This window comes from Corvus moneduloides, chromosome 19 (genome assembly GCF_009650955.1).
Source record: "Corvus moneduloides isolate bCorMon1 chromosome 19, bCorMon1.pri, whole genome shotgun sequence".
NCBI lineage: Eukaryota > Metazoa > Chordata > Aves > Passeriformes > Corvidae > Corvus > Corvus moneduloides.
In genome coordinates, this window is record NC_045494.1 from 6,938,558 (window position 1) to 6,957,082 (window position 18,525).

At 60.3% G+C, this 18,525-nt stretch overlaps 1 protein-coding gene across 1 annotated transcript; it reads right to left on the reverse strand.

The window, feature by feature from the left end:
• Positions 1-1,189: 1,189 nt before the first annotated feature.
• GRIN2C (glutamate ionotropic receptor NMDA type subunit 2C) lies at positions 1,190-16,332 on the reverse strand. The gene is made up of 13 exons (XM_032129053.1): positions 15,677-16,332; positions 11,175-11,598; positions 9,039-9,634; positions 8,406-8,520; positions 7,673-7,884; positions 7,389-7,557; positions 6,893-7,046; positions 5,477-5,602; positions 5,156-5,385; positions 4,792-4,952; positions 4,065-4,252; positions 3,327-3,559; positions 1,190-2,936 (listed from the first exon to the last, which is right to left on the reverse strand). Exons 1-13 carry the CDS (start codon positions 16,315-16,317, stop codon positions 1,527-1,529), a joined length of 4,659 nt encoding a protein of 1,552 aa, XP_031984944.1. The 5' UTR covers positions 16,318-16,332; the 3' UTR covers positions 1,190-1,526.
• Positions 16,333-18,525: the final 2,193 nt, after the last annotated feature.

The following is an 18,525-nucleotide window of genomic DNA, read 5'->3' on the forward strand; positions in this document are numbered from 1 at the left end:
TCTTCCACCGGATTTATTTATTTATGGCCTTTATTTATACACCAGCACCTCCCACCCTCGCCAGGAGGCTTGGAGGGGCTGCCAAAACAATTAAGAGACAATTGCGATGATAAATAAGTAAAAGGAATTAAAGCGCCGGCACCAGTGTGTGATGGCAGCCAGGCTGGGGGATGGGGGACTGGCTGGATTTAACCCCAGACAGATGGATGGACAGCCAGATACTGCCAATGCTTTTGAGCCTGGACCACGCGTGGCCGGGCCCTTCTGGACCTCCTCGGGGCTTTGCAGCCGTCCCTGCGGCAGGGTTGGGTGTCCCGGGGCAGTCCCTGCCATCGTCCCCTCGCTGTTACCGGCCCCGGCTGCTCGGTGGCTGCCAGCAACCCCCAACAACTGCGTTTTAATCGGTAAATAATAAAAAAGGAGAAAAAAAAAAAAAAAAAAAAAGAAAGGAGCTCTAGAGCAGCTTCCTGAGATGTTCATGGAGGAAGGCGATGCCAAACCGGCTGGGAAGAGGGGCTGAGGGCTGGCATCTCCCTGGGACAGCCTGCCAGCCAGTCACGGGCAGCTCCGTGTAGTCCTGGTGCTGCTCTGGGATGAGGCTGGAATCTCCCGGCAAAGCCCTGGCTGCAGCCCGGAGCCCCGGAGCCTCAATTCCCATTTCCCAAAGACCCTCTCCCCTGCCTGTGAGTCACGGCCGCCTCTGCTCACGCCCCAGCCCGGCAGGGAAAGGACTGTGTCAGACGTACCTGAAGAGAAGAATTAAACCCTGCTCATCTATCACACCTGATTTATGGGTCCATCAGCCTGGAAGGAATTTTTCCCTTTCTCATTCCCCACAGAACACCTTCCCGGGGCTGCTGTGCCGAGCTGGAGATCCCTGCCAGGCTGCCGTGTGTAGCCGTGACCCGAGCCCAGGGCTATCAGTGCCCAGCACCCCAAAACCTGAGCAGGGGGCAGGAACCCCGGCTCCGGTGCTCGGCTCCAGCCTCTGCACAGGCTGACGGCTCCTAATTACCCCTCAGCGCAGTTGCCATTTGCCTTTTCCAGCTTTCCTTTGCCGGTGGGACGAGCCCGTGCCCCGGCTCAGCAGTAACGGGACACGGACGGGGAGGGGGTGCACAGCACCACGAATATTCATAGGAATCCATGATACCAAGGGCAGCCCCGGAGGATGGAAGAAGGGTCCCCAGACAGCTGAAAATGTCTTTTTAATGACCTGGACGTGGCGTTTCGAGTCCCTTTGAATGAAAACAAAACGTGACGGCAAAACGGCGGCGATGCGTTTGGCGTCCCCGATGCCAGCCCTGCCTGTGGGGAGAGCTCGACCCAGCATGTACCAGCCTTTGCCAGGCTCCTCCGACTCCCCCAAAGAGCGCACCGGGACCCGCCGAGCCGCTTGGAGCATCCCGCTGCCGGCGGTGCAGGACCCCGGGAGGCCGGAGCCCGGCCGGGAGCCGCTGGCTGGCCCGTGGGGACACCCGGGCAAAGGGCAGGCAGAGGGGTGCGAACACCCCCCTGTCCCCCCATCACACCTCCGACTCCAGGCTGGAGACCCGCCGCCAGGACCCGCCGGCGCAGGGACTCGCCACCCCGCGGGCCACCAGCGGGTCCCTCCTCTCCGCCCCCAGCGCCCGCAGAAAGGCCAGCGCCCCGCGCCTCCCACAGTCTCTGCAGGCGCTGTCCCAGCGCCCGGACCCCCGGTCACAGGGGTGCACCCCGGGGTGCTCCCGGGGCGGCGGGGACCCCCGCGAGAGGTGTCCCGCGTAGAGGGGCAGGTTGGCGTAGGAGTTCATGCAGGCGTGGGGCGCGCACGCCGGCACGGTGGCGGTGGCACGGGGGTTTTGCCGGCAAGCCTCCCGGTAGGACGGCAGCCTGGTCACGGGCGAGCGCGGTGGGAGCCGGCCAGCGGCCTGTGGACAGCGGGAGCCGCAGCCGTAGCCGGCCTCGGCTTCGGGGAAGAGGTCGGGCACGTCGGTGCGGGCGGGCGGGCGAGCGGCCCCGCAGCGCCGCAGCCCCCCGGGACGCCGCTTCTCGCCGCGCCCCCCGGGCGCCCTGGCCGAGCTCGCCCACCGGTTCGGCTTCTCCCGCTCCATCACCGCCGCCTCCTGCCGCGCCGGCTCGCCCCTGGCTCTGCAAGTCCTGGTGACTTTCGGGAAGGCTCCGCGAGAGCAGGATGGAGGCAGGAAGGCGCTGCCCACCTCCCGCTTTTTCTCCGCTGCCGAGAGCAGCCGAGGCGGAGTCCCTGAGCTCCCGTGTGCCCCGTCCCTCTGGAGCAGGGGGTTGTTTTGGAGCTGGTCCCCCCGCCCTGATGGCCGCTTGTGCTCCCTGTAGATGTCCGGTGGTGGGAGGTCCCTGGGGGATGTGGGGGGCGGGAGGGGAGCCCCGACATGGTTCCCCACCAGCACCTGCTCCCCATAATCCCCTCCTGGGGAAGTCTTCACCAGGAGGTGGGGGAAACCTGTAAGGGCTTCATCCCCTACACAGCCACCCCGAAACTTCAAGGGGTGTAGCAGGTGGAGGTGCTCGTTTGCCCCTCTCCAGTTCTCCTCCCCGTGCAGACGGGAGTCCACAGGGATGGGCTGGGGCAGCGGCAGCCCCAGGGGAGCACCCTTGGGAGCGTAGGCTCTCCCCAGCCTCTCGGTGGGGTGCGGGCCAGAGGGGGGGCCCCGGTGTGCGCCGGTGCTGTTCTGCACCACAAGCTGGGGTGTCCTCAGGGAGAAGGTGGTCTGGAGGCGCTCGCTGTGGTTGCTCCAGTCCTCGATGGTGCGGGTGGCCTGCTCCAGCGAGCCACCCACGCTGGCCGTTGTCACCATCTCCTTGGCAGCCTGCAGCATCTTCAGCACGTTGGCCTGGGCTGAGCTGGCAGTGACATCGGGTGTGGGCGCCCGGCCGGGGCTCGACAGGCTCTGAACCCCATTGAAGCAGCTGTAGATGCCCTGTGGGGAGAAATGGGCCCCCCCACCGTCAGCAAGGTCAGTGGGGTCCTGCCCCCTGAGCCCACCCTCCTGAGCTGAGTTCATGCTGCTGAGGTGAGGTGGCTTCAGAGCACTGATGCCCCCTCCCCAGCATTCCAAGAACTGTCAGGGTGGGCGACACCATCCTCTATCACCCCTTTCCCCAGGGATGCTAATAAGGATGTGGGGTCATTCCAGGAGTGAGCCCTTTCTTCAAAAGCTGGCTTTTCTCACCAAGAGCTCACATCAACACAAACATCTCCAATCCCTCCCATGAGGGTCAAAGGACAATGCCCACCAAGCCGTGTCCATCCCTGTGACACCGTGTGAAGACATTTGCGCCCCTCGAAAGCCCCTGTCAGCATCCCTCACCCTGCTGATGGCCAGGAGGAAGTCAAGCTTGTGGGACTTGGGGACGGAGTGACGCAGCTTCCAGTAGACGAGGTGCTCCCAGGCGAAGACCAGCAGGCTCAGCCCCATGGCCACCAGCAGCATGTAGAAAACCCCGGCCATGTTGTCGATGTCCAGCTTGCTGCTCATCACCTCATTCTTCTCATTCTGGCAGATCCCTGACAGCCAAACCGTCTCCAGCTTCTGGGTCTCGCCTGGGACACGCACAACGGTGCAGGGGGTGAAAATCCACCCTTGGGAATCACCTTCCCAAGCACGTCCTTGCCCCTCTCCACCCCACTGTGGGTAGAGGAGGAGAAGGAGACCCTTGAGCCTCTGGAGCTGTAATCACCTAATGCTTGCTGCTGCCCTTGGCCTGAGCATCCCACCGCCAGGGTCCTCTCCTGACTCTGTCCCCCACCCATGCGCCAGCCACCAGTGCTTACTGTCCTCTTCCCAGGCTTCTCCTCAGGACCCTCAAATCTTGTGCACAGCCATTTCCTGGATTTTACAACCCCAGAGGGAATGACGAGCACAACATCCAGAGGATTTAATATCCCCTGAAAGGAGCTGGTGAAGTCCCTCAGTGCCATCCTGCCATGAGGATGTGAGCCTGGGTTTGAGCACAGGGTTTGAGCCCTGTCCCCTGGGTTAATCTGCAGGGCAGGGGTGGGGTGAGGATGGGGACAGGGCTAACGAGGAGCTCACGCAAGCACTCACCGTCTCCCAGGAACTGGAGCAGGGCCAGGTCGATGGCCCGCTTCCAGTGCGAGTCCTTCTGCAGGGCGATGCCGTAGCCCGTGGTGGCAAACACCTTCCCACTGCCGATGGTCACCAGCTTGCAGCCCTCATCCTTGCCCGCCATGTAGTTGAGCACCGCCGCGTCGTAGATGAAGGCATCCAGCTTCCTGCCCCACCAACAGGAGGAAGGGTGAGGGGGGGTCTGAAAGCCCATTTTTGGGGGAGGGCTGTGCCTATTTGGGGAAGCTCTATCCCTTTCAGAAAGCTGTAGCCCATCTGGAGGGGGTTCTATATGCTCTTGGGGCCCCTGACCCATCCTGGAGAGCTGTAACCGCACTTGGAGGGGAAGTACCCAACCTTGGGGGGAGTTGTGTCCCACTTGGGGGAGCCATGCCCATCTGGGGTGAGCTGCATCCCTTTTGAGGGGAGCTGTATGAAGCTGCACCCCATCTGTAGCAGGTTATGTCCTGTCTGGGGGTCCTGTACTTCATCCAGGGAAGATGCACAGAGCCATACGCAGTCTGGGAGAGCTGTACCCAGCCTGGGGGGCCCACATCCAGCTTGTGGGGGGCTGTACCCCAGTTGAGAAATCCCTTCTCCATCTGGGAGGTCCTGTACCCCATTCCAGGGAGCCGTAGTTATTTGGGGGTGCTGTATCCCTTTTGAAGGAGCTCTAAGAACCACACCCCATCTGGAGGAGCCGTACCCCATTTTGAGGCTGGTGAGGGCGTCCTCCACAGAGCGCTGGTTGTACTTCACCATGTGGGTGTGCATGTCGGGGTAGTTGCTGCGGATGTTCCTCTCGGTGCTGCCGTTGGGGACAGTGCCAAAGCGGAAGGGTGGGTACTGCTCCTGCGGCCTCTGGAACTGCAGTGGGGAGCCCCAGGGGTGGCATCACACAGTGCCCATGTCTTTCCATGTCCCCTCCCCACAGCCAGCCCTTGACTCATGCATTCATGCCCAGCCAACTGGCAGTGATGCGCAGCTTCACACACATCACTGCCAGTAACTTCAAAAAGGGGTTTTTTTAGGGATTTTTTTAGGGCTCCCACCCCAGTGATCAGCCCCACCTTCCTGTCACTCAGCCCCGACACAGTGTCAATGTACTGCTCCTGGATCATGAAGGCAGCCAGGTTGGCTGTGTAGCTGGCGAGGAAGATGACAGCGAAGAAGGCCCAGATGAGCACCATGATCTTGCTGGTGGTGCCCTTGGGATTCTCGATGGGCACTGAGTTGTTGAAGACCAGAGCCCACAGCAGCCACATGGACTTGCCGATGGTGAAGGTGGGACCTCCCGGCCCTGCGGGGACAGGGAACAGAGGGGACAGTTGTCAGCCCAGCCAGGGGTGTGTCCCCCCTCCCAGCTCCCAGCTCCCACCTGCCCAACTCACTCTTGCCACTGGTGAGGTTCTGGTTGTAGCCAACGGGGCTGAAATACTCGAACACGAAGACGGTGATGGCCACCACGGTGAGGCAGATGACGAACATCATGACCCACACGGCTGGACTATAAGGTTCTGCAAAGCAAGTGGAACTCTGTGAGCCTCCTGGGACATCCCCATGTCCTCTGAGGACTCCCAGGAGCCCTCCCTGGTGGATGGGGCTCATCCTGAATATTGCCCCTCCTTGGAGAGGAGTCAGAGCCTGGCAGCACCATGGCCAAGCAGCTCCACAGGGAATCAGGAGGGAAGGGGGTTGGTGCAGAGCTAGGGGATGCAGCCCTGCCTAGACCAAATCAGGTCCTCATCAACAGGGAGATGTTTACAAAATGCTGCCCATCTCCAGGGTCACTGCAGGAGAGTTTCCCATGGAATCACAAGTTCTCCCCCGTGATAACTCTGCCCACAGGACTGTGCCTGCATCAGGCATGGAACCAGCCCCCCAGCCTGCTTAGCCCGTGAGTGGGGACAGGCAATGAGCCACTGCCCGCCCGGGATGATCTGGGATGGAGCAGCAGGAGCACTGGGGATGCATCCGAGCTGTCAGTGCGCGGCCGCCGAGGTCCATTTGTCAGCACGTCCTTCGCTGTCAGGGAGGAGAGGCCTCCCCTGATGGGGGTGTGGCTCATTAGCGCAGAGGCAGGAGACACGGGGACGTGGGGACCGCAGACCCCGGCCCTGCCAAAGCAGGGCAGGATGCTCCGTCTGTCCCCGGGGCTGGTGAAGGTGACCCTGCTTCCTTGGGAGGTTGGGCTCTGTGGTGTGGGGGGGACAGGATGAGGAAGATGTGCCCAGGCTGGTGGTCCCACCTTCCATGGCATCCTTAGCAACCACCTGCACCTTCCCCACACAAGAGCCCAGCTCCAGCTGAGCTGGGACGTTGCTGCTGTGCCCTTGCCGAGAGCCTCAAGCCCTGCCCAAGCCGAATTTCCTGACGACCTTGGCCAGTCTCCTCCCCTTCCTAGGCTGCAGCTTTGCTGGTGTAAAACTCATTAAATAAAACTTTTAGCACTGGAGGTTTCCTGCACTTGGCTTAACCACTGGCTCTGGTGACGGTGGCAGAGATGGATCCCCAAAGCAGAGCTCCAAGCTGGCAAATCCCCCCACGTCCCCATCCTCCTCCTCCACACAAAAATGAAGGGGAGAAAACCACTGAGCCCAGCCTCAGTCTCCAGCCTCCGTCTCCATAATAAAAGGATTATTCAGACAGGGAAGGAGGAAGCCCCAAAGCTGACAGCACAATCTCCTTCCCTTATGACTTAGGCTTTTTTTTTCTTGAAAGTTATTAAAACTGAACAATATTTCCAATTTGCATTTGTAGGGAGCGTGGGATGAACCTGCAGAAAGACGGGGGGACACAGGGCTCACCCAGGAAAGCGGAGGGGGACACGGTGCCGTTGCTCCGGGCCACCATGACGCTGATGCCCGTCTCCACAAAGGGCACGGAGAAATCCACAATCTCGGAGCGCTCCTCGTTGATGGTGAGGGAGCCGATGGCCATGTCTGCACGCTTGTAGTACACCTGGAAAAGGGGAAGGTGGGCTTGGCATGGGCAGAGGGACAAGCAGAGGAACCCAGACCACTTTCCCCAGGCATTTCCTCATCTCCAGCATTTCCAGCCTTAATTTCTGCCTTTATTAAAAAAAAAAATTAACTTCTAAAGTTAGCAGTGGCACAGACACAACCTGCTGTGGGGTTGTAAATGTTCATCTGACTCCTCCTCCAAGGAGGAGCTCATGCCAAGCTGTCCCCTGCCCACAGTGCCACCACAGATCTCATCTCCACCAGCAAAACCTCAGGTCAGGGGTGAGTGGTGCCCTCCAGGGAGTGTTGAAGCGGGGGTCTGAGCCATGCCCACCCCTACCTCACCAATCATGCCATTCCAGACCCCACGGACGATCTTGCCATGTTTGCCATTGGTCACCAGGTAGAGGTCGTAGGAGAACTTCACTGTCTTGGCCAGCTTCTTCAGGATGTCTATGCAGAAACCTTTGCAGCACAGCTTGGTGTAGGGATCCACGAGGCCATCGCCACTGGAAACACACCGGGAAAGAGGGGTTGGACCAACCAGAGATGCTCTGAGCACCCTGGACACCACATGCCAAGGGAGTGGTGGCCAGAATTGTTGAGCTCCATGTCCCTGCTCACCTCTGGGAGGAGTTGGTCTGCTTGCGGCAGGGCACGGTGTTGCGCACGCAGACCCCAGTGCTGGGGTCCGTGTTCTCCACGATGACGAAGGGTCTCTCCTCCAGGGTGGCCACTGTCAGGTGGCGGTTGTCGACCACGGGCTGCATGAAGGAGCCGTAGCGGGGCCACACCGGGTACTTCATGTGGATGATGCCTTTCTCCCACTTGCCCACCTGCCCTCAAGGGAGAGCACATGGTCACCCCAGCAAGGGGCTCTGGGGGATCACACGGGATCCCATATCCATCCTCCCACCTTTGGGGCTTATTCCTGGTGAGCCCCATCTCAGCATCCCTTTCCCCACACACCCCCGGACCACGGGGTGAGGTGTTTCCTCCTGAGCCCCAAGCTTCACACCTGGGTGAACACAAACCTGGCCAAACTTTACCCAAAATACTTTCAAACTAGCAAAAACCCCTCCGCACATCTTGTTTCAGGTCTAGGTGTTTGGCTGCTGTTCTCCAGAGGTGGGCATCTGCGTTTCTGACTGAACTTATCAGCCAAACTGCAGGGGAGAACCATTGCTGCAAACCCCCACCATGGCACCACGGGTACTTTTGGGACCAGCCACGGTACTTTTGGGTTTCACATGGTACAACCCACCCCAGGGTGGGACCCTAGCCTGTGCATGGCCCCAGGCTCACCCTGCCCAGCCACCCCTCAGTGTGCCCATCCCGGGGGGCCTGGGGGTCCTACCATCTCCCAGAGCCGGTGCTGGTTGAGCGTGATCACCACCATGGTGGGCCTGACCAGGTAGCCACCTTCATTGAAGGAGAAGTCCCTGTGCTCCCACGTCACATTGAGGAGGTGCCTGGTGGGACACAGAGCCTGTAAGCTCCTGGCTGTGTAGCCCTGCACTGTACAGCCCTCCTCCTCCTCCTCCTTCTCCTCCACCTTCAGCCAGGCTGCCACAGGTCCCATGGAAACATGTAGGGCTGAGAGCTGGGGACCAGCTATAGCCCCCATGCAAGGGGCAGAGAGGAGCTGGAGAAAGCTCTTCCAGCAAGGAGGCACTGAGGATGATGGTCCACTGCAGGGCTGAGGATGCACAGACTGCCACAGCAGCCCCAAGGTGCCACAGAGCTATGAAAACCCCCCTGAGATCCCCAGGGGTCCTGAGTTGCCAAGAAACGTGGGAAAAGGCAAGGGCTGCTCTGGGGAGATGCTGCAGGAGAGTCCCAGCCAAGAGGCATGGACCACCAGCTGCAGCCCTCAGGGAGCATCATCCTTGCTGCCCACCAGCTCTGTACCCCTCCTCCCCTGGCCTTTCCCTCTCTTTTCCCCACTCCTCCCATTTCCCACCCATCCCAGGGGGACCCCAAGCCTCACCGGTAGAAGCTTGTGTTGGTGGCTGTGGCCCTGGTGGGGGTCCAGCAGTCCCGCCCCACCTCTGGGAGGTAGCCATGGGCACGGAAGAAGCTGGCTGCCCCCATGGCAATGATGGCCACCCCATCCCGCACCTTCTGCCTCAGGCTCAGCTTCCAGCTCTCTGTCACCACGCTGATGAGGCCGACAGGGAAGGAGGAGGGCGGCACCTCCATGTTGCCTACTGTCATGCTGGGCACGATCCAGACGTATCCTGGCCCCACAAGCCCAGCTTGTTCCGCCATGGAGAAGAGATACTCGGCCTCCTCTCGGGAGCAGTAAACAATGAGGACCTGGGCATCGATCTGGCGCAGGAGCCGCTGCATCCTGGAGCTGCTCTGCTCCTGGCTCATCTCGAAGGTGAGCACCTCCTGCAGCTCCCAGCCGAAGTAGCTGGCATCCGTGAAGGAGCGGATGACATCCAGGAAGATGTTGTAGCCTGGGTAGAGGCTGGTGATGACAGCAAAGGAGCCCCAGTCGTATTCCTCCAGCACCTTGAAGATCACCTGGATTTGCTGCTCGATGGAGACACCCAACTGCAGGAAAGCTGATCCGGGCTCCTGCGGGAGGAGAGGGGTCAGGGGCTGCTCTGGCATCATGATCCAGGTCTCTTGCACCTATGCAAGCCTCCTTGAATTTGCCATCATGAAAAGTTTACAATTGCCATGAACCAGTACAGTCCATGAGCTGGAGACACCCAAAATCAGACTGATCCTCCTCCAAAGGACCTCACCCCATGCAAAGGGTCAACTCCTGCAGCCTCATATCCAATTCTGAGCTTATATACCAGAAATTCTTCCATCCTCCAAAGGAGATCAACAGTTTCTCCTTAAACCAGGAGAAAGAGGTAGGCAAGAGCTCTGCCAGGAGCATAAATCCCATCCCTGCTCCGTCTCACTACCTGCAGCCAGAGCCTGTGAAGCTCCTTCCCTCTCGCCCCACCTCCCCGGCCATCTGGCCTCTCATTAGCAAACCTTAATTGATCTGATTCTGTCTTAAATGATTCAGCGAATGGCATTTGCCGAAGGTCACATGCAGGCAGCAGGGTTTTGCCACCCAGACCCCCTCCACCTCCAGAGAAGTAGTCTGGGGTGAGCCCCAGGAAATCCCAGACAGGGAGGAGGAGACAAGATCCCTCCACTGACCCCAAAACATCCAACCCCTGGAGAAAGATGCAGAAAATCACCTGGACCGCAGCAAAGCCATGGATTATTTTCCATTGCTCCAGGCTCCATCTGAGCCCTCTACACCCACATGAGTCCACTGCCCCCACCAGAGCCCACTGCACCCACTGCCACCCAGCCAAAGTGAGCTTTAGGTGCTCCAGGAGCACCAGCGGGTACAGGCAGGGCTGGGGGGGTGCAATCCAGAGGGGTTGGACCCCAAACCACTATGCAAGAAAAGCACAAAATCTGTGCCCTGAAGAAGGGCAGGATCTCCAGCCACAGGAAAGAGCAAGCACTGAAACCCCTCCAGCACCCAGGCCGGGCAGGGTGGGATGAGCCACTATGAGGAGATAACCCAAATCCCCAATGCCCAGCACCCTCCAGCCTGGCTCCAGCTCTCCCTGCCACCAGCACTTCCCAGCAGGCAGGGGACAGTAACTGACAGTGTCTGGTGCCAGCGAGGAGCAGGGAAGACAGAACTCCTGTGTCAGCCATGGTGCACCTGAGATCGCCACCACAGCTGAGCAAGGCTCTTCACGCTGCCCACCCGGCCATTCCAGGGCTGCATCCAGCCCCAGCAGGGTGAGAGGAAGACGAGGTTGTGATCACCTTGCCACTGCCCCAGTAGCCCCAGTGCCACCAACCCAGCACCCCGTGGTGGGCACAGGAAGCAGCACACCGGGGAAGGTCCTTCCACAGGGCGTTAAGGTCCTCTCCCACATCCCATCAACGGGGCCCCTCCTTGAAGTCCCCACCACGTCCCATCACCCCAGCTGGCCACACTGCCACAGCCACTGCCTATTCCTGCCCCTGATCCCAAATGCTGCAGCCCAGCAGCTCCTCTGCCCTCCAGCATTCCACATCCCTTACATACTCTCTCTAATAATTCCTCATTTCTCTCATCCCCCTTGGAAATACCAAGTGAGGGTCTCACCTTTGGGGTCAGGACCACTGCAGACCCGCCACTGATGCTGATGATGGGGACCTGGGTCTGGGAGGAGATGAAGTCAAGGATCTGGGCCACGGCCTCCGTGCCCACGTTGTCCTCAAAGACGATGCCGTGGATCTTGTGACTGGCGAGGATGTTGCAGATCTGGGTGAGGAGGGTGCTGGGGTTGGTGTTGTTGACGACGACAGTGATGGGGTGGATCTCCAGGGGCATGTCCAGGAAGCTCTGGGGGCTCAGGCGGGAGCGGATGTGCAGGGGGTAGGACGTGCCCCCGAACACCACGGCCACGTTGACCACCGGCTCCTCAGGGCCCGGCAGCAGGATGTCCGTGAAGGCAGCCGAGCAGCCCAGCACCATCGACAGTAGCAGAGCGTGCGCCGGCGCTCTGCCCATGTCCACCAGCGCGTCCCTGCCAGCACAGGACACAGCCCCTCGCATCCAGCCGAACACCAGGACCACCAGCCCCACTCACCCCAGCCCTCCCCACTGCCCTGGGGCATCACCATTGCAGGTTGACCCCGGGGGAACAAGGGGACCCTCATCCCTTGGATACTGGATGTGGTGAAGGAATGGCCACAGGGCTGTATTCACCACCCACTGTACACCTCAGTACTGTGTCACTTGTCTCCAGTCCTGTCAAGCACTAACCCTTCACAGAGAGTCCCTGCTTCCCACCACCACCCTGCCCCCATCCCACCACCACCATCTCCCTCCCACTGCCCTCCCACCCCATCCAAAAGCCACCACTGCTACGCTGGTCCGTATTGTCCCTTCAGCTAGGGACAGGGACAGCTGCAAGAGGTGCCAGGAGGGGCTGGCAGCTCCTTGGTGCCTCTCTCTGCAGCAGACAGCCACCCTCAATATTCAAAGGCTTTGCCCTTGAGGAAGGGTTCAGCTCTGCACCCCTCTTACTGAGATTTTGCACATCACAGTCCCTGAAGCAGGTAGTCCCCTGCCTGTCCTGCTGCCTGTCTCCCGCCCATCACACTACCTCAGCCCCTTCTCTGCCACAAAATCCCAACCAATGCACCTGTCTGGCTCCGTATCTCCAAGTTTTCCCTCTACACAGCGTCCTTCATCTTTCCTCCTTCTTGTCTTTACCCACAACGTGTGTCCCCTGCTGGTAGTGCCCGCCCAGATGGGACGCCCTTCACACCGTGTCTCTGCTGGCTGCACCCCAAATCCAGGCTCTCAGGGGCTGTTTGGGCACATCCTCCCTGCCAAGTCCCCAGTTCCCCACTGCCAGTGGGTGCTCATGCTGCAGCAGTTGGGGTGACAGTCCCCTGAAGGGGGACACATCCCTGCCCACAGTGATGCACCCCTGTGCAGGAGCTCACCCCTCAGAGCCCACCAACCTGTGGTCAGGAGCATCCAAGCCCCTCTGAGCCCCATTTCCTCCAGGGCTGTCACCCTCGTGCCAAGCTGGGCAGCGGGGAGGGGGACGAGCAGCCCTCCGTGGTGGCACCAGCCACGCGCTGGTGTTGCTTCATGCAGCAAGGTGCCAGCTGGTTCTCAGAAACGTCACTTGCAATTAAAAGCTGCTGTTGCTTAACGTGTTTACAGCACAGCCAGATGCTTCTCTCACTGAGTCCCAGCTGGTTTTGGGGTCTGGGCTGCCCCAGTGACCTGCACCCCAACACTCCTCCGTGCCGCAGTGACGGACACCCCTTCAGCACACTGCGAAAACGCTGCCGGCATGTTGGACTCAAAATGCGCGATTTAAACCCAATGGCTGCCAGGCTGGGCACCCTGCAAGAGCTGCGTGGTGCAGATTTGAGCACCAGGACTGTCACCTCCAGAAGACAAGGAACACAAAGCTTACATTTCCCTCCTGTGCTCCATGGGTACCGGGAAGGCTCAGGCAGCTGTCCAGGCACTGATGCTCACCGGGCAGCATCTCTCTCAACCAGGTGAGTTTCATCAGGGAGTCATCAACCCCCAGCACCCACCATCACCCAGCGGGTTCACCCTACCTGACTGCATCCCCCACCCCACTCCCATCACAGCTGGTGGAGCTGCAGGAGCCACAACGCCACACCGATGGCCGCAGCCAGGGCCCCTTGGCCAGAGAGGGCAGCAGGTGAGTCATGCCATGCTGGCAGCATCCCATGCTCTGGCACGGCCAGCTCAGTGGCCGGGCAGCCTGCGCTGCCTGCTCCTCACTTCGAATTCCCAAGTATTTTTAGTCCTGTGATAAATAATTCATCGGGAATCCGGCATCAGCTACCCGAGCAGAGAGGAAGGGGAGCAACACGCCACCCAAAACAAACAGAACCACCCTGCCAGCAGCACTGCCCGTCTGAGCCCTCCTCAAGGACGTTTAAATATACTCTGGGCCCTTGTGGTGGCTGATGGGGTTTGCTTGTGCCAGCCCTGGCACCTCACCTACTCCAGGGCCCTATCCTCCTCTTCCTCGACCCAGCTCTTGCCCAAGCTCAGGAGCCTCTTCCAGTACCGAGTAATCCAGGCACAGAGCAGCGGACGCCCCTTGCGATGCCAAGCTCTGTCACCCCCTGCTCCTGGCTGTGACTGGGGACAGGGTTCAGCAATCTGGTTTCCCATGGACCAAGCCACAGGTGGAAAATATCCCCATCCCTCACAGCCAGAACGCACTGGAGCGGCAGAGGGGAGGTGGGCACGGGCTCATCCCATCGTTCAGCCAGTGCTGAGGCAATCAGGGCAATGAACTTCCATCCTTCCCAGGAACCCAGTGCCACCATGCAGAGTCAGGCTGGCTCACCACAGCCTTTGGCAGACATGGAAGAGGATGGAGGGGTTTAAGGCCAGAGAGCCCATGGCTGGCAAGGGGTCCATGCACAGCTTGGAGACAGGGCCACTCCAAAATGGCCGAATTTGGGAGGCAAAGGGCAGCCAGCTCCTCCAGCCCAGCCAGCACCATGCGTTTCCAACCCATTGTTTCTCGTACTGAGCTAGAGGGGTCCAGGAAAATTCGAGTTTTTGGCGGGGGATGACAGATTGCAGGAAAGTGGTGGAGGCTGAGGAGAAACTGAGCCCATCCCTGAGCTACTGCCAGAGCTGGGGCTGCTCTTGGGCTCAGCACAACACAGCAAAGCCCTGCTGACTTTAAAGAAAACCCACATTTTCCAACCCCTCGTAGGAAGCACTGCAGAATCGGTCCCTTTGGAAAAGGCTTTCCCAAAAGGGAGGTTTTCCAGCCGGGTGAAGCGCCAGTGGCCAGTCTGGGTCAGGAAGAAGGTGGCCATGGCCAGGAGACTGGGCAAGGCAATGCCACCTCCTGGCAGCCTCCCCAGAGGACACCACAAAGCTGCTTGATGGCTTTGGCACTTGTTTTTGTTGCTTTGGGGTAGTTTTGAGCAGGTTAACCCCCTTCCTAGGCACAGCTTCCTCTGGTGCACCAAACTCACAGAAGCCTCACGCTAAAGGCACCGATAGAACCCCTACCTCCCACCAGACCCTGAGATGTCATTTTTAATGCAACAGGGAAAGTTTGCTCCTAATTTTAAACCTCCTTTTTTGCCCTCACTCCCTCCCCTGCTCCAAGAGAGGGAGAGCTCATGCAGATATTTTGACCTCAGGAAGGGGAGAAATAAAATTCCGACACGCAAAATATCATTCAGGAAAGAGAAACCTTATCCCCCCCAAAAAGCCTCCGAGCCTGAAACCAGAGGGAAAACGCAGCCTGCGCCAGGGGATGGGGAAGTGCTGCTGATGGACGGAAAGGACAGAGCGAAGCCAAACCTGGCAGGAGCCAGGTGGGGAAGAGAGGCGGCACAGAGGAGGGCACCAGGATGTGCCAGGGCTTGTCATTGCCCCGATAGGGACACCCCTGTGGAACAAGGAGACCACGATGAAGCCCCTCAGAAGGGGAAAAAGCAGCAAAACCTCCTCAAAGACAACTCATCACCATCCCTGTCCCCATGCAGGGGGGATGACTCGGGAGAGAGAAGCACTGGCAGCCCCCGGCAAGCACCGTCTCCTTTCAACCTTCATCCGTCACCACCCGGGATCACCCTCCTCTTCCTCATCACCCTCCCCTTCCTCGCCCGCACCTCCGACAGCAACAGTTGCGGGCCGGGGGCTGCGGGCCGGGGCGATGGTGAGGGCCCCACACACGCACGCACCTAAACGCAGCTTAAAAAGGTCGAATATGGATTAACCAAAAATAAACGCCAAGTGTCCTGCCTGCCGCTGGGTTACGCAAGGTGGCGGCGGGGGACACAGGGCTGGTGGCACCCAGGGAGGTCTCCTCAATTTTTCCTGCCTCCCACTCCCCCCAAAACCCCCCAGAACAGCGCCCAGGATGAAGGCTCATTTCTGTCCCGTGCCCGGGATGGGGAACGGCAGCTCTGGGGATGCGGGGGGATGCTGAGGTAGGGAGAGACAGACGGGGAAAGCCCCCACCCCAAAAAAACAACCGCCTCATCCCTAAAAGTTGCTGGCGGCGATGGCGGGGCGGCAGCGGAGCCCGTCGGGCCCCGGTTGCCCCCAGCCCGCCCGGTACTTACGGGACCGCCGCTGCTCGGTGCCTACATGCCCCGCGGCTCCGGCGGGGCTCGTCCCACCGGGGGCTCGGCTCTTCCAAAGCTTCTCCTCCTGCGGGGCAGCCCCCCGGGGCAGGGTCAGCCCCCGCCGCGGCTGGCGGGGGGCTCCGGCGGCCGCCGTCGGTCCCGGCTCGTCCTTGGCGGCGGCGGCGGCGGCGGCGGCGGCGGCGGCGGCGGCGGCGGCTCTGCAGCGGCGGCTGGAGGCAGGGACGGGAGCGGAGGAAGGAGGGAGCGGGAGCGGAGCGGGTGTGCACGGGGGGGGGCCCGGTGGCAGCAGGTGTCTCGGCGACCTCCGAGCCCCGGCAGCCATCTCCCCCCGCCCCGGCACCGGCGGGGCTGCCCGGGCGGGACGGTCGGGAGGAGCGCGGAGGGATGCGGGGATGGAGGCTGGGGGGAGCCCGGGGGCGGTGGAAGGACAGGACGTGTGTCCTCCCGCCTCGCCGCAACTTCGGGGCTGGCCGCCAGCCCCGGTGGAAGGGGGGGGACGGGGGACGGACAGCCCTCCCTCCAGAAACCGGCCCGCCTCTCCTGGCACCGGGGCCGGCCCCAGTGCCGGAGAGAGAAGAGGGCAAGACCCCCTCCTTTCCTTCGCCCCTCTCCTCCATCTCCAGGAGGGAAAACCCATGGCAAAATGGCACAGACGCCGTCTCTGGGCACTGCCCGTCCCCAGTCCCAGGGAGGGCTGGAGGAATGCGGTTGGACTCCTTCCCTCCCGCCAGTATCTTCCATCCCTTTGGTGACTGAAGTGGTGGGCACTGGCCAGCTGCCCACCCTGGTGCCCCCCAGCCGGTGCAGGATAGCCTCAGGGTCCCCATCGGTCACAGGGAGGGGGGTGACTGAACAAAGCCCCCGCAGGCAGCAGCATCCTCCAGCTGTCGCCAGGGCCAGTATTAAAGCGTCAGCTGATCCCGGAGCACTGGTTTAGAGCAAGCCAGACTGGGGGACGGGAGGGGGGGGAGAAAAGGGGGGAGATACAGTAAAGGAAGGGGGGAGACAGGCAGGGGCCCTGCTGGGGCTCCCTTGTCCCTGGGTGGTGCCCACTCTGCCCCAAAACGAGCCACTGTCTGCGGGCAAAGGGACTACGGCTCTGGCAGGACCTGGCAGGAGTTAGAGCCCAACTCAGACCACACTGTGGGGGGCAGATTCTCCCGAACCTCCTCATGTCCCGGCTCAGAGCCACCAAAACACTGGGCATCACCCCGAGAGCAGCTGCCCTCTCAACAGAGCCCAGGCACTGCGCTTCTGCCTTCCCCAGGGACAGACGCCTGGCTCCGGGACAGGGTCACCCAAGTGGGCGGTTGGGTGTCTGCCACCCAGACTGGCACTGCAGCCACCTGCAACAGCATCCTTGTGGCTGCTGGGCTTGGAGAGGCCGTTTCCAGAGAGGTTTCAACTTGCCTAAAAACCTTCTGTCTGTCCTCAGCCATGAGCTGCCTGATGCAGGACCTCCACACACACTCCTAGTCCCTGAGACAGCCTGGCCACCTTCTGCCCAGGTGCTGAGGGTGCCTTCAGGGCACCCCGGGGATGGAAGAGGTGCCAAAAAAAATTGAAGAGAAAAATGCATCTAAGGCTACATTTTAATCCCTGTAAAGCAGCACCCGCTCTCTCTGCAGGAGAGCTCAGCCAAATCTCTGAGGCTGCTGCAGTGTAAGGGCTCGGGGCAATGGGGGATGCAGGATCTATCCTGTCCTGGATCCCTGCTGGCCGTGTCCTGCTCCCCCAGCATCAGGCTGCCCACGTCTGCCTGATTCTGGCAGCATTGTCCCTCTCTTGCCCTGAGAGAGATGTAAGGGTAGGCAACAAGTCCTCAATGCCTCAAATTCTTCTCCTAGGACTACAAAAGGGCCGATCTTGGGTTTAACATTGAAGGAGGCAGCGGCTGCATTTAACCCTTTCTGTTGCCTTCATGATCCAGTGTGACAGGGCCTGGGGGATCAGCTTCCCAGGGATCTGGTTCCTTGGGGCTGGCATAGAAGCACTGAGCTGTTCCCACACATCTATTGCTTCTCCAGCAGCTCAGGGTCTTCATCTATCTCTCCCAGGAGTGGCTGCTCCCTGGACTGGATCCCTCAGAGGGTCTTGGCTCACAAATATTTCCCAGCAGAGCTTCCAGGTGGATTGAGGGGGGCAACAGCAACCCCACACCTGGGATAATACCCAGCTCCACCATCACATCCATGACTCCCCAGCATCCCCATCCCATGGGACATTTGATCCCCATCCGAGCCCAATCCCCACATGTGAGACAGAGACAACCCCAAGTCTGGTGCACAACTGGGCACAGCTGGAAGGTGTCTGCAGTGGGGACAAGCAGTGGCGGGCAAGGACTGGTGGTGACACTCTCCTGCCAGGCCCCCCAGCCACATCTCCTCTCCACTGGGTCCAGTGGCTCACAGTGAGCAGCTGCACCGAGAGCCCAACTCCAGGTTTGCAGCTTTCCTGGCCAAGTCCTTCAGTGTCTTAAAAAACAAAAACCCCCAACATTTTTTTTTTGGGAAAATGCAGTGAATTCCCAAATCCAACCTGCTGCTGGGTCTGGGCCACCAGACACGATGCAGCCTGTGGGGGCTGTTCTGCATCATCAAAATAATTCATTTGTGCATTTAAACACCTAAAGTCCTTTTTATATTTTTTTAAAAGTGCCCTGATGGCTACAAAAGTCCAGGTTGAAACACAAGCACCAATAGCATCCCAAGATGAAGCCCACAGCCCCAGGAAATGCAACTGCACTTTTCCTCTTGCTTCCCCAGCCCCTTGATGCCACTCTCTCAGGGGATGCTGTGCCCTCTTTGCCCAGCTTTCTGGGCTGG

Coding starts and splice junctions, on each gene's coding strand:
- GRIN2C (XM_032129053.1), bottom strand. CDS start 16,317: ATGGAGGAGAGGGGCGAAGGAAAGGAGGGGGTCTTGCCCTCTTCTCTC. Junction 7,047..7,388: donor GGAATGGCATGATTGGTGAG/GTAGGGGTGGGC, acceptor CCCCTTTTCCAG/GTGTACTACAAGCGTGCAGA. Junction 5,386..5,476: donor GAACCTCACCAGTGGCAAGA/GTGAGTTGGGCA, acceptor CTGTCCCCGCAG/GGCCGGGAGGTCCCACCTTC.